This window comes from Carlito syrichta, unplaced genomic scaffold (genome assembly GCF_000164805.1).
Source record: "Carlito syrichta isolate Samal-C Ts95f unplaced genomic scaffold, Tarsius_syrichta-2.0.1 Scaffold305313, whole genome shotgun sequence".
In the NCBI taxonomy this organism is placed as follows: domain Eukaryota; kingdom Metazoa; phylum Chordata; class Mammalia; order Primates; family Tarsiidae; genus Carlito; species Carlito syrichta.
The window spans coordinates 37,961-55,991 of NW_007249409.1; the positions used below are offsets into that span (position 1 = coordinate 37,961).

Consider the following 18,031-nt stretch of genomic DNA (forward strand, 5'->3'; position numbering starts at 1 on the left):
TATTGTAGAGATGAGGTCTCGCTGCCCAGGCGGGTCTCGAACCCGCGGGTTTAGGCAATCTACTCACCTCAGCCTCCCAAAGGCGCAGGATTACAGGCTGAGCCACCGAGCCCAGCTGGTTATGCATTTTTGACCTTAATAACCACAGAAGTGATCCTGTGTCCTCAGTGCATCATATGAAGAGACATATTATGTTAATTGGTTCCATTATCAGTGATGTTAACTTATCATTTGGTTAGATAGTTATCTATAATTTCTACAAAGTAACAAATCAGTATTTTTTTGAAATATTTTTTTGAAACTACGTAAGCATCCTCTTCCTCATCATGCTAGCATCAGCTTGGTTTTGTATTCCTTGAAAATTCTTTTTTTGTTGTTTTTTTTTTTGAATTGGAGTTTCACTCCATTGCCCAGACTGGAGTGCAGTGGCCGCTCCCGGCCACTGCAGCCTCGACCCACTGGGCTCTGGCGATCCTTCCACCTCAGCCTTCTGAGTAGCCGGAATTACAGGCGCGCGCTACCACGCCCGGCTGATTTTTGATTTATTGTAGAGATGAGATCTCGCCAAGTTGCCCAGGCGGGTCTTGAACCCGCGGGCTCAGGCAATCCACTCACTTCAGCCTCCCAAAGGCACGGGATTACAGGCTGAGTCACCAAGCCCGGCTGTATTCCTTGAAAATTCTTACTTAAACCAGTTATTACTTTGATAATTCCTAAATTATGACTTTCCAATTCTCTCCTTCCAGATTTATTCATTGATATTTCTACTGCAAAGTAGAGCTTTCCATTCTTCCCTATATGTTTATTCATTTATTTGCTTATACAGTATGGATTTATGGATTCTTGTTTTATCCATTGGGTTTTAATCTGTTACTGCTCAAGTTGTTTCAGATTTGGCTATTAGAACCCCTTCAACCTGATTCTTATGTCCTTTTGACATACTCCCATCATTTTAACATTTCCTTATCTTTTGACCCAATAAGATATTCTAGGCTTGGCTTGTAGTTCCCTTGTCCCAGACCTGAAGACCAGCCATTTCTCCAAGGAGTCCTGGTTCCTTTTAGTAAGGAGTGTTATTTTCTAAACCATGTTTGGTCTGTAGCTGTGTTCATTACTAATGGGATACCACTGCTTCTAGGTATTTCCTGTGGACAGAACTCTAACATACTTTTTTTTTGTTATCATGAGTTCATACCTGTATCTCCACTTCCAGTCCATCACCACTGCTTTTTCCTTTCATGATTATAAAAGACATTTTCTTAATGCTTCTGAGATGGGATTAAAAGTCAGAAATTGAGTGTTTAGTAAAAGTATGTGATGTCATATTGGTATCAAAGCCACATTGTCTAAAAAATTAATCAATTTAATTTTGCTTGTACGTTAAAAGGCATTTTTATCATACATAGTGATAATTTTATTTTTTCCTTGCCTCGTTACTCTTCACATTTAAGGTCTTTTAGCGATGGTGCAGTTAAGAAACCTTTTTCTCCAAAAATACTGTCCAACAAGAAGTCTTCTGCATTCTCTGGGATCCGGAAGGGGTTACCTAGTCCCAGTCATCCAGTGAAGTATCATGCCTCATGTACTTGGACTCGACGGGGCCGGTTAAGAGAATTGCGCATCAGGTGAGCTTATGAGTGGTCATCTGCCTACAGTGACTTTCTTTGTTCTCTTGTCATGGTTAAAATGAGGGAATGATTCTTATTCTCCTATCTCAATTAGTTGAAGACCTTGATGCCTGTTCTTTATAGTGAAATGTTCAGATGAAAAGGATATTTAAGCCGGGCTTAGTGGCTCAGCCTGTAATCCCGCGCTTTGGGAGGCTGAGGTGAGTGGATTGCTTGAGCCCTCGGGTTTGAGACCCGCCTGGGTAACTTGGCAAGACCTCATCTCTACAATAAATTATAAAAAAAATTTAGCCGGGTGTGGTAGCGCGCGCCTGTAGTTCCAGCTACTTGGAAGGCTGAGGCGGAAGGATTGCTGGAGCCCAGCAGGTCAAGGCTGCGGTGGCCGGGAGCGGCCAATGCACTCCAGTCTGGGTGACAGAGTGAGACTCCAACTCAAAAAAAAAGAAAAGGATATTTAGAAATCTGCAGACATAAAGTCTGCCATTGAATGTTTTCATGTTCTCCAGTTGTGCCCCCTAATATATAAGCTGTTAAGAAAGATTCTTCCAGAAAAAGTTTAAACATGGTCCAAGAAAAATGATCATTTTCTGGTACTCTTCTCTCCTTTCTCTGGGTTTTTGGTGAAAACCAGAAAACCTGTTAGACAAATTCTAAAGAAGATATTATACTTATGCTAATCTTGATTAGGTATATTGAAAGCATCCTTTTATTCATTCAAGCACTTGGCAATATAGTGAGACCTTGTCTATACAAAAAATAAAAAAAATTAGGCAGCATGGTGGCATATGCCTATAGTCCCAGCTACTCAGGAGACTGAGGCAGAAGGATGACCTGAGTCCAGGAGGACCAGGCTGTGGTGAGTTGTGATTGTGCCACTGCCCTCCAGCCTGGGCGACAAAGTTAGACTCTGAGTTAAAAAAAAAAATGATGAGGCACCTGCTATGCTAGATGTGATGATACATGCTGAGCATGTAAGGCGAATTGAAGACAGTCTTGGTTCCATGACCTCATGAAAGTTTAAAATGAGGTAGGCTTGATAGACTGTTAAGCCACAACAGTAAAGTGTGATAAGTACTATGAGAGAAGGAGGTAGCACCACAGACACACATGACAAGAATAGCCACACTAGCATAGCTGTTAGTGCAGTGACTTTCTGGAGGAAGCAGAGTTTAAGCTGAGCCCTGAAGGATAATGTAAGAAAAAGTCAGATACAGGGCAGGCGTAAGAGTATTCTAAGCTGAGCCCAGAGATTAACTACATAAGACAAGCCATCTTTGTGTTTGTGTACCAGGCATTGTGCTAGGTACTGGGGATGCTATAAGACATGACTCTTGCTTTCAGGGACTTGCAGTGCAGAAAGAATGATAGATACCCTCTAAGCTGATCTCTGTAATACGGTGTCATAAGATTTGAACAGAGTACTGAGAGTATACAGCTACTCACTCTGTTTGGATTGGGGAAGGTCCAGGATTAGTGGACACTTGCCAGGCATTTTAGGCAGGAAGAATAATATGAACAAAGAATTTTCATGTACTTCCTTTACCTCGACTCTGATGTTTTTATCTCTTCATTGACAAAATGCTTTATATTGGAAGTATTTTTAAAAAGTATTCTGCTTGATTTCAGCATTATAAATCTGTCACATCCTATTCTCTGGTGCAAGATTAGCTATGACATCACCTTTTGACTCATATACTATCATTTTTCTCCCTGGTACCTCTCCCTTCCAAAAAATTGACCATAGAAGCCAAATGGAGTTTTAAAATGTGTGTATCTTTTATTTTCTTCTTTTAGATGCATGGCCAGAAAGTTCTTGTATTTGTGGATTCAAATGACTTTTGGAAGAGTATTTCCCTCTAAAGCAAGGTAGTATTATAATGCTCAGTACCCAATTTGTACTGAGTTCTTCCAAGGTTTTTGTTTTATATTAAGCCTATACATAACTTTTAGTATGGCATGTATTGTTACATTCCTACTCCTCCCCAGCCTTCAGCAGACAGGAACAGTACCTAATATAACCGTGCAATATAATGGTAACTTTATACATATTAGTTGACTGAATGAATATATGAAAGAATCATACTTAAGTAAACCAGGATAGCTAAGACCTCTTTGGGAAAAAACGTGTTTTTCCCAGAGAAGTAAATGAGCTCTTTCAGGGTAATAGTGGGACTTGAGCTAGGGCAGAACCTGGGGAAAAATTGACATTGGCCTGGGGAGTAAAATTTTTTGTTGTTGTTTTGTTTTGTTTTTGTTTTTGTTTTGAGTTGGAATCTCACTCTGTCACCCAGACTGGAGTGCAGTGGCTGCTCCCAGCTGCTGTAGCCTCAACCTGCTGGGCTCCGGCAATCCTTCCGCCTCAGCCTTCCAAGTAGCTGGAACTACAGGCACGCGCTACCACTGCCTGAGCCCGCGTTACCACTGCCTGAGCCCACGGGTTCGAGACCTGGCTAACTTTTTTGATTTATTGTAGGGATGAGGTCTTGCCAAGTTGTCCAGGCGGGTCTCGAACCCGCGGGCTCAGGCAATCCACTCACCTCAGCCTCCCAAAGTGCGGGATTACAGGCTGAGCCACTGAGCCCGACTGAGAGTAAAATTTTAGTGAGGATCAAGTCTCTCTGCCATTGTTTCACCTTGTATAGACCACCCCTGCCCACTGCTGTAGTTTTTAGTTACAGTTGCTTTAGCTGCAGTGCTGGGAGTGGACTGCAAGAGGGAGTCACAGAAGTTAAGAACATTAGAACATCCTTGAGTATTTCCTTTAGAGTAGGTCTGTTGTTGTTGAATTCTCTCGGATTTTGTCTGTCTAAAAATGTTTTATTTCATTTTCCTTTTTGAAGGATATTTTCACTGGGTATAAAAGTCTAGGTTGCCAATTTTTACCCCCAGCACTTTGAAGATATTTCATTGTCTTATGGTTTCCATTTGTAATTTTTTTAGTCTAATTTTTGCTCTTTTGAAGATTCTTTGTTTTTTTTCTTTAGAAAAAAAATTGTTTTTGAGTCAGATTCTCACTCTGTCACCTAGGCTACAGTGCCCTGCATCTGTATCTACCTCACACCCAAGGCAATTTCATCAAATCTCATGATGATTCTTAAATGCATATACCTAGCCTACACCTCTGCCTTGAACTCTGGATTCTTACATACTTGAAAACGTCACTATAAGTCCAAAATGGATGTCTTTTTTTTTTTTTTTTTTTGAGTTGGAGTCTAACTCAGTCGCCCAGACTGGAGTGCAGTGGCCGCTCCCGGCCACTGCAGCCTCGACCTGCTGGGCTCCAGCGATCCTTCTGCCTCAGCCTTCCAAGTAGCCGGAATTACAGGCATGTGCTACCACGCCCGGCTGATTTTTTGATTTATTGTAGAGATGAGGTCTCACTGCCCAGGTGGGTCTCGAACCCACGGGCTCAGGCAATCCACTCACCTCAGCCTCCCAAAGGCGCGGGATTACAGGCTGAGCCACCGAGCCCAGCTTAAAATGGATGTCTTGATCTTCCTCATAAACCTCTCTGCTAAGTCTTCCCCTTAGTGGAAACTCCCATCTTTCCAAAAACCTGAGACCCATCCCTTTTTTTTTTTTTGAGTTGGAGTCTCACTTAGTCGCCCAGACTGGAGTGCAGTGGCTGCTCCCGGCCACTGCAGCCTCATCTGCTGGGCTCTGGCGATCTTTCCGCCTCAGCCTTCTGAGTAGCTGGAATTACAGGCATGCGCTACCACGCCCAGCTGATTTTTTGATTTATTGTAGAGATGAGGTCTCGCTGCCCAGGCAGGTCTCGAACCCGTGGGCTCAGGCAATCCACTCACCTCAGCCTCCCAAAGGCGCAGGATTACAGGCTGAGCCACCGAGCCTGGCTCAAAGGACCCATCCTTGACTCTTCTTGCTCTCTCTGGTCCCAATTTAAAATGCCTAAATCATGTTGATTCAATCAATATATTAAGAATCCTACCACTTTTCAGAATGCAATTGCTGCCACCCTGCTCCAAGCCATCATCTTCTCTGCCATGAGTGACTCCAGTAACTCCTCATTGATCTGCTTCCTGCCTTGCCCCTAGTCAGTCACTTCTTTATTTTTTTTTTGAGTTGGAGTCTCACTGTGTTGCCCAGGCTGGAGTGCAGTGGCACACTCATGGCCACCACAGCCTCAACCTGCTGGGCTCAGGGGATCCTTCCACCTCAGCCTTCCAAGTAGCTGGAACTACAGGTATGTGCCACCATGCCCAGCTAATATTTTGATTTATTGTAGAGATGAGGTCTCACCAAGTTGCCCAGGCTGGTCTTGAACCTGTGAGCTCAGGCAGTCCTCTCACCTTAGCGTCTCAAAGTGCTGGGATTATAGGCGTGAGCCACTGTGCCCGGCTAGTCACTTGTTTATAGGTAGTTGCAGTATATCAAGTTATGTTATTCTTCTGTCAAACCTCCAGTGATTTCTTGATAAAAGTAAAAGCCAGGGTCCTTACTGTGGCCTACAAGACCAATCAATTTGTTTTATCCACCTGTTTATTTTTTTTCGTTTCTGCTGTAATATTCTAATTGCCAAGAGCTCCTTTTTGTTCTCTAAGTTCCCTTTTTTTTTTTTTTGAGTTGGACTCTGTCGCCCACACTGGAGTGCAGTGGCCGCTCCCGGCCACCGCAGCCTTGACCTGCTGGGCTCTGGCGATCCTTCCGCCTCAGCCTTCCAAGTAGCTGGAACTACAGGTGCACGCTACCACGCCAGGCTAATTTTTGATTTATTGTAGAGATGAGGTCTTGCCAAGTTGCCCGGGCGAGTCTCGAACCCGCGGGCTCAGGCAGTACACTCACCTCGGCCTCCCAAAGCGCTGGGATTACAGGCTGAGCCACTGAGCCCGGCCTCTAAGTTCCTTTTTAAAATAGCATCCTGGAGACCCATAATTTTGGGGGGTTAGTATAGTGATTTGTTTGTTTGTTTTTAAGATTTTTATCCGTTCACATTGTTTCTTTTGAGATCCTTTTTTCTTTGTGCTTTTGGTCATTTTATCATATTGGAGCATCTCATCAAATATTAAGAGATCCTTTGTTTTCTGTTCATATTTAAGAGTTAGGTACTAAAAAGCTAATTTTAGAAATGTTTACGCCTAGGTGACCTAGTGAGAACTCATCTTTACAAAAAATAAAAAAATTAGTCAGGCCTGGTTGTGCACGTCAGTAGTCCCAGCTACTTGAGAGACTGAGGTGGAAGGATCATCTGATCCCAGGAGGTCAAGGCTGTGGTGAGCTGTGATTATGCCATTACCTTTAAGCCTGGGTGACAGAGTGGGACACTGACAAAAAAAAAAAGCATCCATTCACCTACCCACCTACCTGCCTATTACCTACCTATCTCAATTTGCAAATCCCCGTGTGTGTGTGTGTGTGTGTGTGTGTGTGTGTGTGTGTGTGTGTGTACACACACACATACATGGGGATTTGCAAATTGAGAGCTTTACTGTAGGCTTTCAAGGCGGAGACTAGGCAATTTACTGGGGAATCTCCAGTTGTCTGTACCTCTGAAGGCCTTTCCCCTTAAGTTGATCTGTTTTCCTCAGAGGGGAGGCATCCTCCAAACTCCTTTTGGGGTGAGGTGGGATTGAGGCAGCGGGAGGTGGTAGTTATATGCTTGGCTGCAAACAAGGGAAAGAGATTGTTGTCTCACTGTCCAGTATGTAGACTCTCCGTTTAGGACTACCTCCAAAGTTTTGCCTAGTTTTCTAGAGTTCAGTGCCCCTTTAGTTCAGCCTCTCCAGAGATAAACCTGAGTCTCTGCTTGTTGAATAGCAGGATCCAGGATCCTAACTGCTTCTGAGACCCAGACTTACAAACGATCCTGTTTTTTTCATTTCCCCTCAGGGCTCCCCACTTCCTGATGTCTCTCATTCCCATGCCTCTCTGGGGTCTGCATCACCAGCTAGTTGCTTCTTGTCTCCCTCCCCTCCCCACACAGGACACTTAGTTCTGTGCTTTGTCTATCTGGTAATCCATTTGTCACTCACCTACCTAGTTTCTATTGCCTAAAACCTGTTGACAGCTCTTGTCTGTTACCCTCTCTTCTATTCTCTTTGTCTTTGTGGGCTTACACCTTCTAAAATGCATTTGCTATTATTTGAGTAGAGCTTTGGTAAGGAAAGAGGATAGATGGATATGTTCGTTCTAAAGTAAATGGTTCATTTTGTTAAAATTTTTTAAATTGTGAGGAAATCTGTTCAAATAATTTTCAAACGTTACAGAAATGTTCAATTTAGGAATTACCTGTCTTCTATAATCCCTCTCTAAGAGAGAACCGCTGGTAATAGTTTGGTATTTTGGAGCTCTTTCCATATTCCTAATATGTATAATATAATCATTTATGTGTACATACACACGTGCTTATATATGTGTATACACAAATATGTATATATATTTGATGTAATATTAATTCCAACATATGGGTGCTGGAAACACATTAAAATATTAATTTTGGGGGGAGTCAGGGTCTCACTCTGTCGTCCAGGCTGGGGTGCAGTGGCACAATCATGGCTCACCACATCCTTGACCTTGAGTGTTGATCCTTCTGCCTCAGCCTCCCAAATAGCTGGAACTACAGACAAGTGCTCCCATGCCCAGCTAATCTTTTTCTTTTTGTAATGTTTGATTCAGGTGTACACATGTATGTTTGTTACATGGACATATTGTGTAGTGGTAGGAACTGGGTCTCAGGTGGCCCATTCCCCAGATTACGGACGTTGTGCCTATAGGTAGTTTCTGAATCTAGTTCCTTCCCCCCTTCCTTCCTTATTGGTGTCCCCAGTGTCTATTATTTCTATCTTTGTGACCAATTTAGCTCCCATGTATGAGTGAGAACATGTGGTGTTTGGTTTTCTGCTTCTGAGTCAGTTTACTTAGGATGATGATCTCCAGCTCCATCCCTGTTGCTGCAGAGGACATGATTTTATTCTTTTTTATGACTGCCGAGTTAATTTTTTATTTTTTTAGAGATGAGGTCTCAGTATGTTGCCTAGGCTGGTCTTGAACTCCTGGGCTCAAGCAATCCTCTTATCTCAGCCTCTGAAATTGCTGAGATTACAAGCATGAGCCACTGCACCCAGCTGATAAAAATATTAATTTAAACAAAATGTTATATCTACCAGAAGTAACTTTTTTTTTTGAGTTAGAATCTCATTCTGTCACCCAGGTTGGAGTGCAGTGGCACAATCACAGCTGCTGCAGCCTTGGCCTGCTGGGCTTAGGTGATTCTTCTGCCTCAGCCTTCCAAGCAGCCACAGGTGTGTACCACCACACTCAGCTAATTTTTTGATTTATTGTAGAGATGAGGTCTCACCAAGTTACCTAGGCTGGTTTTGAACCCCTGGGCTCAGGCAGTCCTCTCACCTCTGCCTCCCAAATTGCCAGGATACAGGTGTGAGCCACCATACCTGGCTGCAGTAACTTTATGTTTTCACCTAACCACTTTTCTGGATCATCTGTCCATTTCAGTGTCCTTAACTCTACTTAATTCATAAAAAATAAGAATTGATTTGATTCCTTTAACCTTTTCTCTTGATGGGTATTTGTGGTGTTTCACTCTCTCTCTCTTTTTTGTTTATTATGAAATAGGCAAATTTCCTTATGTATGGGGGGACCCCCCAAAAATTGGAATTATCTTTTGGATAATTTCTATGGGCCTTTGTAGTACAGGCTTCCTCCCACTAGGTAAATGTTGTAGGAACCCATCGGCATCAGTATACCAGCTAGCATTGTTATGAGAGGCTGTGTTCCACTTCAGTGAATTTTATTTTGGCGATTCTTTTAACATGTTCGCCCATTTCATGATGGATGATTTGCGAGTGCACCTGCCCACACTGAGCTGAGTGTTCAGCAGTTTTTGACCCAAAATGGCATGACCCCTTATTCACCCCTTCTTACCCTGAGTGACTTTTCTTTGGTTTGTTTTTTCTGGATGAAGAAAGCCCTTAAAGGGAAACATTTTGCCAATGTGGAAGAGGTGAAACAAAAAATGACAGAAGTACTAAAAGGCATCAAAATTGACAAGTTTAAAGATACTTTTGAGCAGTGGAAAAAGCATACCAATAGATGTATTGCATGAAATGGAGAGTACTTTGAAGGTGACTGAAGTTTAAACATGTAAGAATAAATATACAATTTTTATAAATAAATTCCAAGTTTTTTTGGGGGGTATCCCCCCTTATATATCTTTGTAAGCCAATTTTATTTTTATTTTTAAAAATTTGTTATTTTAAAGATGTGGGTACAATTCAGGGTTAGGTATACAAATGTTCATTATGTAGGTACCCTTGTTGATGAGATGTGCCCTTCCCTCCCCTGGCAGTTTTCCACTACTACCAATCCCGTATACTGCCCCCCCCCCCCAACTCCCTGGCAGTTTCCCACTACTCCCAATCCTTTTCTTATAGTATGTAAGCCAATTTTAAAAACTATGAGTGGATTAGGAGAAGGGAGACAGTAACCTGCAGAAACATGAAAACAAACTCAAAGTAACTGACCGGACTAGAGTTTTTGAGTTATTGGTCACCTTGATAGTGCTTTGTTAGCATCAACACTTTATCACTGCTCTTCTGTTTTTCTTATTACCTTTTTCCTCTCTTTATTTTCTCTTATCATCTTTTGCTGTTGTTATAACACTCCCAGATTTCAGTTAAATGAATAAGCTATGTTTCTGTTAAGTACTAGGAATACCATTAGGTACTTTTTAAAATAACTTTAATTTCCTATGTAAAGGAGATGTAACTACTACTTTTTTAGTAATAAAATATTTTTTACTCTGGTGAATTAAAAAAATTGAGAATAATAATTTTCAACTCACTTATGGTATTTAAAAAGTTAGATTTTTATTTTACTTTAACATCTTTAATTGGTAATGTCTGTAGTATAATTTTTAAGCCTTATTTCTAGTTTAAGTAGCTCTAAGGTTCTGATCTGAAAAAGTTAAATATGTGCATTTTAAATCTATTTTACTATTTACTTTTTTATGAGTAGGCAATGACAGTATGAAACTGATTTGGGAATAGATATCAGCTCCAGCATCATCATATACAGTTCTTTGATTTTTTTCATTGTCCTAGGTTTTACTATAAGCAGCGATTACTATGGAAAGTCTTTGACAAATGGAAAAAAGAGTGGTGGGTTTTCTGTCATGAATGGAAACTCTGTGTTCGAGCCGACTGTCACTACAGGTCAGATTTCATGTTACATCACATCAATTTTACTGATGTTCATTATCAAATAACTACTTGCTGATAAGTTTCTGGTCAAAAGGAGCAAAGTTTTTGATAACTTTTTGTTTTTCTTAAAATTCTTTTTGGAGTAAGCAAGAGCAAAGTTCTAAATTAAGCCTAAGCATACATGTACATGCTTGGCACATGACGTGTCCCTATCCCTTTAATTCAGGTAGCCATTTGGGGTCATGCTAATGATTTGAGTGGGGTTTATGATTCTCACTGCTATATACTTTCTAATTCTGAGAGTATTCTGTTTTTTAAAATAATAAATTGTTTTAATTCAGTTGATTATAGGCAAAAATATATGCCCAATGTAGGACATTAAGAAAATAGAGAAAAATCCTTGACATCATATTTCCAGGGATAAATGGAGGAAAAAGTAAAAATTGGGAATTATATCAAATATGTATTTTTAGACTTTAAAAAAAACCCTGAATGTCATATCTTATTGTATCTCTAAAATGGTATTTACTGTCGTTGTAGACATTCTTAGGGTCTTTGGGGCAATAGTTCTAATTTATGGCGATTTCAGTTAAAACATAGATACACTGCATAGTTCTGATAAGCTGATAGAATGTGAAATCAAGTCTTAGGAACTGGAGTAGTGGAAATATGGAGAGTTGAAGGTCTTAAGGTGTACATATCAAGAAGTAGAAGGAAAAGGAAAATGTATCATAGACCATGTTGCAGTGCAAAAGAGAAGCAATACAAGTATATTTTGTAGTGTGGATAATTATGATGATTAAGATATGGCTGTTATTTAGTCATGGCTTTGCAGTTGCTGAAGATGAATTTTATTCTTAGAGAAGTCAAACTTTTTCTTCCTCAGTGACACTTCAAGGTGTAGAGAATGATGCTTCTTCAAGGGCAGTAGGCTTCATTGTGATTGTAGGAAATGAAATTTTAGTTTTGTTGCAGATGCAGCTTTTTTAAGTCAGAAGTTTGTATGCTAATTTCTTCTGAGTATAGAACATACTGGGTGTGTTGGATTAGAAGTTGTTTTGTCTTAAAGAAATGTCAATTGCCTTTTTGACTCCTCAGATATTACTTGTACAACCTTATGTTCCAAACCTGGAAGACCTATGTGCATCAACAGCAAGAGATGAGGAGCAAGTACATTAGAGCCAAGGATCATGGTGAGAAAAGGAAGTACACATTGAAAGAAGATACCCAAATTTACTTTTTCAGAAGCCCTTGGGAAAGACAAAAACATTGTCTCTGAGAGAGAATAAATCTAGGTCAAAGAGAAGATTTGTTCAGTTTTCTTTCATATTTTTCAGAATGTATGATCTCATACACCTGAATGATCAGATCCCTGTGGTTTTCTCCACATAGCATAGTTTGGGCACTTAAAGCTCATTTAACCGGGATTTGTGTGACTTAGCTATTCCTGGTCTGCTAGTGCACTGTGCTGGCTGTGACTCTCCTGTGGCACCTGGGGGGCTTCCGTCTATCTTGCTATCTTGTGTCTAGTTGCAGGGAGACTCTGGAGTAGAGCTACTGTGTACTTTTCTGATCTGCTTTGCCCAAGTTGCCCCTCAGTGAACCTGTGGCCAGTGTAGCTTGGTCAGTGTCTGGTTTCTCTGTGAATTGAACCCAGAAACCCATGTAGGGAGTCTTAGGGGAAAAGATACCAAGTTTCAAGTTATAATACAGTCTGTTTTAGCTGCTACCTCACAGGCATTCCACATGAATGTTCTTCAGGAACTTCACAAATCATACAAATACAACCTATCAACTCTCCTACCTACCACTTAGATCTGCTCCTCCTGCTACTTTCCTCTACATGAGAAGCCTTATTTAGGAATGGCTTGCCGAGTCCTCATACCTCATATCAGTCAGATAACTAATCTTAGAAGACAGCTCTATGAGGCATCACTTGCAGTCTTCTTTGCACAGCTTAAGAGTTATCTTCATCTTTTTCCCAGAGTATTGTAAGTACCTCTTACCTCTTCATTCATCTCCCGTATTTATTTTCTCCCCCTTGGCATTGTACACATAACTAAGAGTGGCAAGACATAGATAAGATCATGTTGCTCCTTTGCAGAATGTTTACTTGCCTCCTCTTTGTGTATCAAATAAAGTCAGTGATCCTTGGTATGACATACAAAGTCTTCCTCTCTTACTGCTCTACACCCTCTGCCCTCGACACACTGGATGTTCACTTCCTTATCTTTTCATTTTTGCCCCTTCAGTTCCTCCTTCAGGCCCATGTTAAATGTGTAACTTTCCCTGATCTCCCCAGCACAGTGAGTTCGTCTTTCCCCGTCTGTGTTCCTAAAGTGTGAGGTCTTATCTTACCCAAATCTCTTAGTTATAGCACCGTTTAGCCTATAAGTAACATAGTTGTTTTGTTGTAATTTATTTTTAAATTTATATACAGTAAAATTCCTTCTTTTTGGTTTAAGAGTTTTGATAAATGCATAGAGTCATGTAGTTACCACCTCAGTCAAAAGACAGAACAGTTTTATCATTCCCAATAGAATTTTTTTTCCTTGCTAATCCTTTGTAGCACCCTCCTTCTACATACAACTCCTGGCAATCATTGATCAGTTCTCTATCTCTACAGTTTTTCCCTTTCCAGAATGTCACATAAATGGAATGATGCAGTATGTAGCCTTTGATTCTGCTTTCTTTCACTTAACATAATGCATTTGAAATTCATCCAGATTGTTGCATGTGTCAGTAGTTTATTCCTTTTTATTGCTGAGTCATATTTCATTGTATGGATGTACTAAGGTTTGTTTATCCATTCACCAGTTGAAATATATCTTGTTGTTTCCAGCTTTAGGCAATTGTGAATAATGTTGCTAGAAAAATTCATATAGAGGTCTCTGTGTGGATACTTCTCTTGAGTAAATTATCTAGAAGTAGGATTGCTGTATCACATAGTGGTAGCTTTAAGTTTAATTTTGTAAGAAACTGCCAAGATTTCTAATGTGACTGTACCATTTTGCGTTTCTACCAGCAACTTATGAGAGTTCTACTTGCTTTACATCCTTAGTGTTGCCATTAAACGTTTTTTAACCATATTAATAGGTGTGTACAGGTATTTTATTTTGGTTTTAATTTGCATTTCCCTAATAATTAGTGATGTTGAATAGCTTTTCCTGTGCTCACTTACTATTTATCTCTTTTTTGGTGAAGTGTCTGTTCAAGATTCTTTGTCCTTTTAAATTGGGTTGTGTTCTTGTTGAGTTTTGAAAGTTTTTGTTTTTGACATATATTCTGTTACAAGTGGTTTTTCAAAAGCAGGATCTCAAGATGTTTTCTCACAGTCTGTGGCTTGTCTTTTCATTCTCTTAACAGTGTCCTCTGCAAAACGAAAATTTTAAATTTTGTTGAAGTCTAGTTGACCCATTTTTTATTTTGTGGATTATGCTTTTAATATCATATCTTAGAGTTCATCTCTAAGAACTCTGCCTAGCCCAAAGTCACAAAGATTTTCTCTTATATTTTCTTCTAAGAGTTCCGTAGTTTTACATATGGATCTTTTATATCCTGCAACCTTGTTAAGTCTACTTATTAATTATAGGAGATCTTTGGTAGAGTCCATGGGATTTTCTATGTAAACAGTCAAATTGTCTGTAAGTAGAGCCAGCTTTATTTCTTCCTTTCTAAATTCTTTTTTTTTTAATTGTACCGATAAGGTTTTCTAGTGCTTCTAGTGTGATATTAAATAAGAGTGGTAGGGGTGTTTTCCCTTGTTCCTGATCTCAAGGGAAAAGCATTCAATTTTTAAGTATAATATTGGTAGCAGGGTTTTTTGTAGATGTCTTTCATCAGGTTAAGGAAGTGCTATTCTACTCCTAGTTTTTTTGAAGCATTTTTATCATTAATGGATATTGAATTTTTTCAAATTGTTTTTCTGTATCTATTGAGATGATTTTGTAGCTTTTCTTTTTTAGTCTGTTACTATGATGAATTATATAGAGTGATTTTTAATTTTTTTTTTTGATAGGGTCTTGCTATTTTCCCAGGCTTGTCTTGACTCCTAGGCTTATGTCATGACTCAGCCTTTTAAGTAGCTGGGACTTCAAATGTATGCTACCACACCCAGCTGATTTTCAGATTTTGAGCCAGCTTTACATTTCTAGATTAATGCCAGTCTTTATGTATTGCTGAGTTCAATTTGCTAATATTTTGTTGAGAGTTTTGCATCTATATTCATGAGGGATATTGGTCTACAGATTTATTATAATGCCTTTGTCTGATTTTGGTTCAGGGTAATATTAGCCTTATAGAATGAATTGGGAAGTATTTCAGCCTCTTCTTTTTTCTGAAAGAGATTTTTAGAATTGGTGTTATTTCTTCCTTAAATGTTTTGTAAAATTCTCCAGTGATATCCTTTAAGCCTAGAGTTTTCTTTGTTGGAGGGTTTTAAACTTTAATTTCAAATATAAATATAAGGAGTTTTTTTAGGTTATTCTCTTGAGTGAGTTTGCGTATCTTTCAAGGAATTGATCCATTTCAAATATATTGTCAAATATATGGGCATTGAATACATCATTATAATTTTAATGTCTTCAGGATATGTATGTAGCCATAGCCCTCTTCATTACTGATGTTGGTAATTTGTGTCTTCTTTTTTTTTGATTTATTGTAGAGATGAGGTCTTGCCAAGTTACCCGGGCTGGTCTCGAACCCGCAGGCTCAGGCAATCCACTCGCCTTGGCCTCTCAAAGTACTGGGATTACAGGCTGAGCCACTGAACCCAGCCCAATTTGTGTCTCCTATCTTTTATCCTTGGCCAGTCTGATAAGACGTTTATCAATTTTATTGATCTTTGCAAGTAATCAGCTTTTGTGTTCATTAATATTCTCTGTTATTTCCTTTATTTCTGCTCCAATCTTTATTATTATCATCTGCAATCTCTGGTTTTGATTTGATTTTTTTCTTTTTCTTTTGAGTTGCACTCTCACTCTGTCACCCAGACTGGAGTGCAGTGGCCGCTCCTGGCCACCACAGCCTCAACCTGCTGGGCTCCAGTGATCCTCCCGCCTCAGCCTTCCAAGTAGCTGGGATTACAGGTGCATGCTACCACGCCTGGCTAATTTTTGATTTATTGTAGAGATGAGGTCTCGCCAAGTTGACCAGGCGGGTCTTGAACCCTCAGGCTCAGGCAATCCACTTACCTCAGCCTCCCAAAGTGCGGCATTACAGGCTGAGCCACCGAGCCCGGCCAATTTGATGTTTTTCTAGGTCCTTAAGGTACAAGCTGAGATTATTGATTTGTGACTTTACCTTTTTTCTAACATAAGCATTTGCTGATGTAAAGTTCCCTTAAACACTACTTTAACTGCATCACACAAATTTTAATAAGTTGTATTCCTGTTTTCATTCAGTAAAAAATGTTTTCTGATTTCCTTTGTGACTCCCGCTTTGCCTCATATATTATTTAGAAACATGTTTAAATTTCTAATACTTGGGGATTTCCTAGTTTATCTATGTATGTATTTATTTATTTTTGAGTCAGGATCTCACTCTGTTGCCCAGGCTGGAGTGCGATGGTACAGTCGCGGCTCACCACAGCCTCAACCTCCCGGGCTCAGGTCATCCTTATTCCTCAGCCTCCAGAATAGCTGGGACTACAGGCATGCGCCACCATGCCTGGCTAATTTTTATTTTTTTTATTTTGTAGAGACAAGGTCTCACTATGTTGCCCAGGTTGATCTTGAACTCCTGAGCTCAAGCATTCCTCTCACCTCAGCATTCCAAAGTGCTGGGATTACAGGCGTGAGCCACCACACCTGGCCTTTCCCTTCAGGATTTTTAATTTATCCCATTACGTCAGAGGACAAGACTTAGTATGATTTCAGTTCTTTTAATTTTGTTAAGGTTTGCTTTATGGCCCAGAATATGCTCTATCTTGTAAATGTTCCATATGTGCTGGTAGAATGTGCATTCTGCTGTCTTATATTATAATTTATAGTTACAAAGAATACCAGGAAAGGAAAAAGTCACTTGCATTTTTAAGAGACAAGGAGTTCTCTCTGCCATATGACGGTTATTTCAGGCCATGATCGTGGATCCGTTCACTCTTGCATTGTTTTGTTTTGTTTGTTTTTTATTTGAAAGATGTGGGATAGCCGGGCTCGGTGGCTCAGCCTATAATCCCGTGCTTTGGGAGCCTGAGGTGAGTGAATTGCTTGAGCCCATGGGTTCGAGACCCACCTGGGCAACTTGGCGAGACCTCATCTCTACAACAAATAAAAAAAATTAGCCGGGCGTGGTAGCACGCGCCTGTAGTTCCAGCTCCTTGGAAGGCTGAGGCGGAAGGATCGCCGGAGCCCAGCAGGTCAAGGCTGTGGTGGCCAGGAATGGCCACTGCACTCCAGTCTGGGTGACAGAGTGAGACTCCAACTCAAAAAAAAAAAAAAAAAAAAAAGAAAGAAAGATGTGGGATACAATTCAGGGTTAGGTACATAAGTGGTCATCATACAGGGGAAGTTTGGGCCTCCCATTGGTCCTCACTTCATCTGGCTTGGGATCAGGTACCCTTATTAATGGTATGTGGCTCCCTCTCCCCTGGCAATGATATGCTACTGCCAATCTTTTTCATGTAGTATTATGGTAAATGTTCAAGGTCCACTTATGAGTGAGAACGTATGGTACCCAGCTCTTTGTTTCTGTGATAGATCACCGAGTATGATAGAATCTAAATATATCCAAGTTGCTGTGAAGTCCATAATTTTGTCCTTTATGGCTGTGTAATATACCATTGTGTATATGTGCCACATTTTTTTTATCCAGTCTACTTTCGGTGGGCAGGGCAGCCCAGTTCGTTCCATGTTTTTGCTCTTGCATTGTTTTTGTTTTTTGTTTTTGAGTTGGAGTCTCACTCTGTTGCCCAGACTGGAGTGCAGTGGCACATTTCCGGCCACCACAGTCTCGACCTGCTGGGCTCCGGCGATCCTTCCGCCTCAGCCTTCCAAGTAGTTGGAACTACAGTTGCGTGCAACCACGCCTGGCGAATTTTTTTGATTTATTGTAGAGATGAGGTCTCGCCAAGTTGCCCAGGTGGGTCTCGAACCCGTGGACTCAGGCAGTTCACTCACCTTGGCCTCCCAAAATGCGGGATTACAGGCTGAGCCACCGAGCCCGGCCGCTCTTGCATTGTTAAGTAAAAAGTTTGCAAGTACTTTCAGTCCTTAGGGAAGCATGGTTATC

At 40.5% G+C, this 18,031-nt stretch overlaps 1 protein-coding gene across 1 annotated transcript in view; it reads left to right on the forward strand.

Moving 5' to 3' along the window:
• SFI1 (SFI1 centrin binding protein) overlaps positions 1-18,031 on the forward strand; it is a 97,261-nt gene that overhangs the window by 23,075 nt on the left and 56,155 nt on the right. The window contains exons 3-6 of the mRNA XM_008061532.1: positions 1,452-1,625; positions 3,423-3,494; positions 10,706-10,816; positions 11,903-11,997. Of these exons, the coding sequence (XP_008059723.1) occupies positions 1,452-1,625; positions 3,423-3,494; positions 10,706-10,816; positions 11,903-11,997 (452 nt within the window). The remainder of the gene's footprint in view (positions 1-1,451; positions 1,626-3,422; positions 3,495-10,705; positions 10,817-11,902; positions 11,998-18,031) is intronic.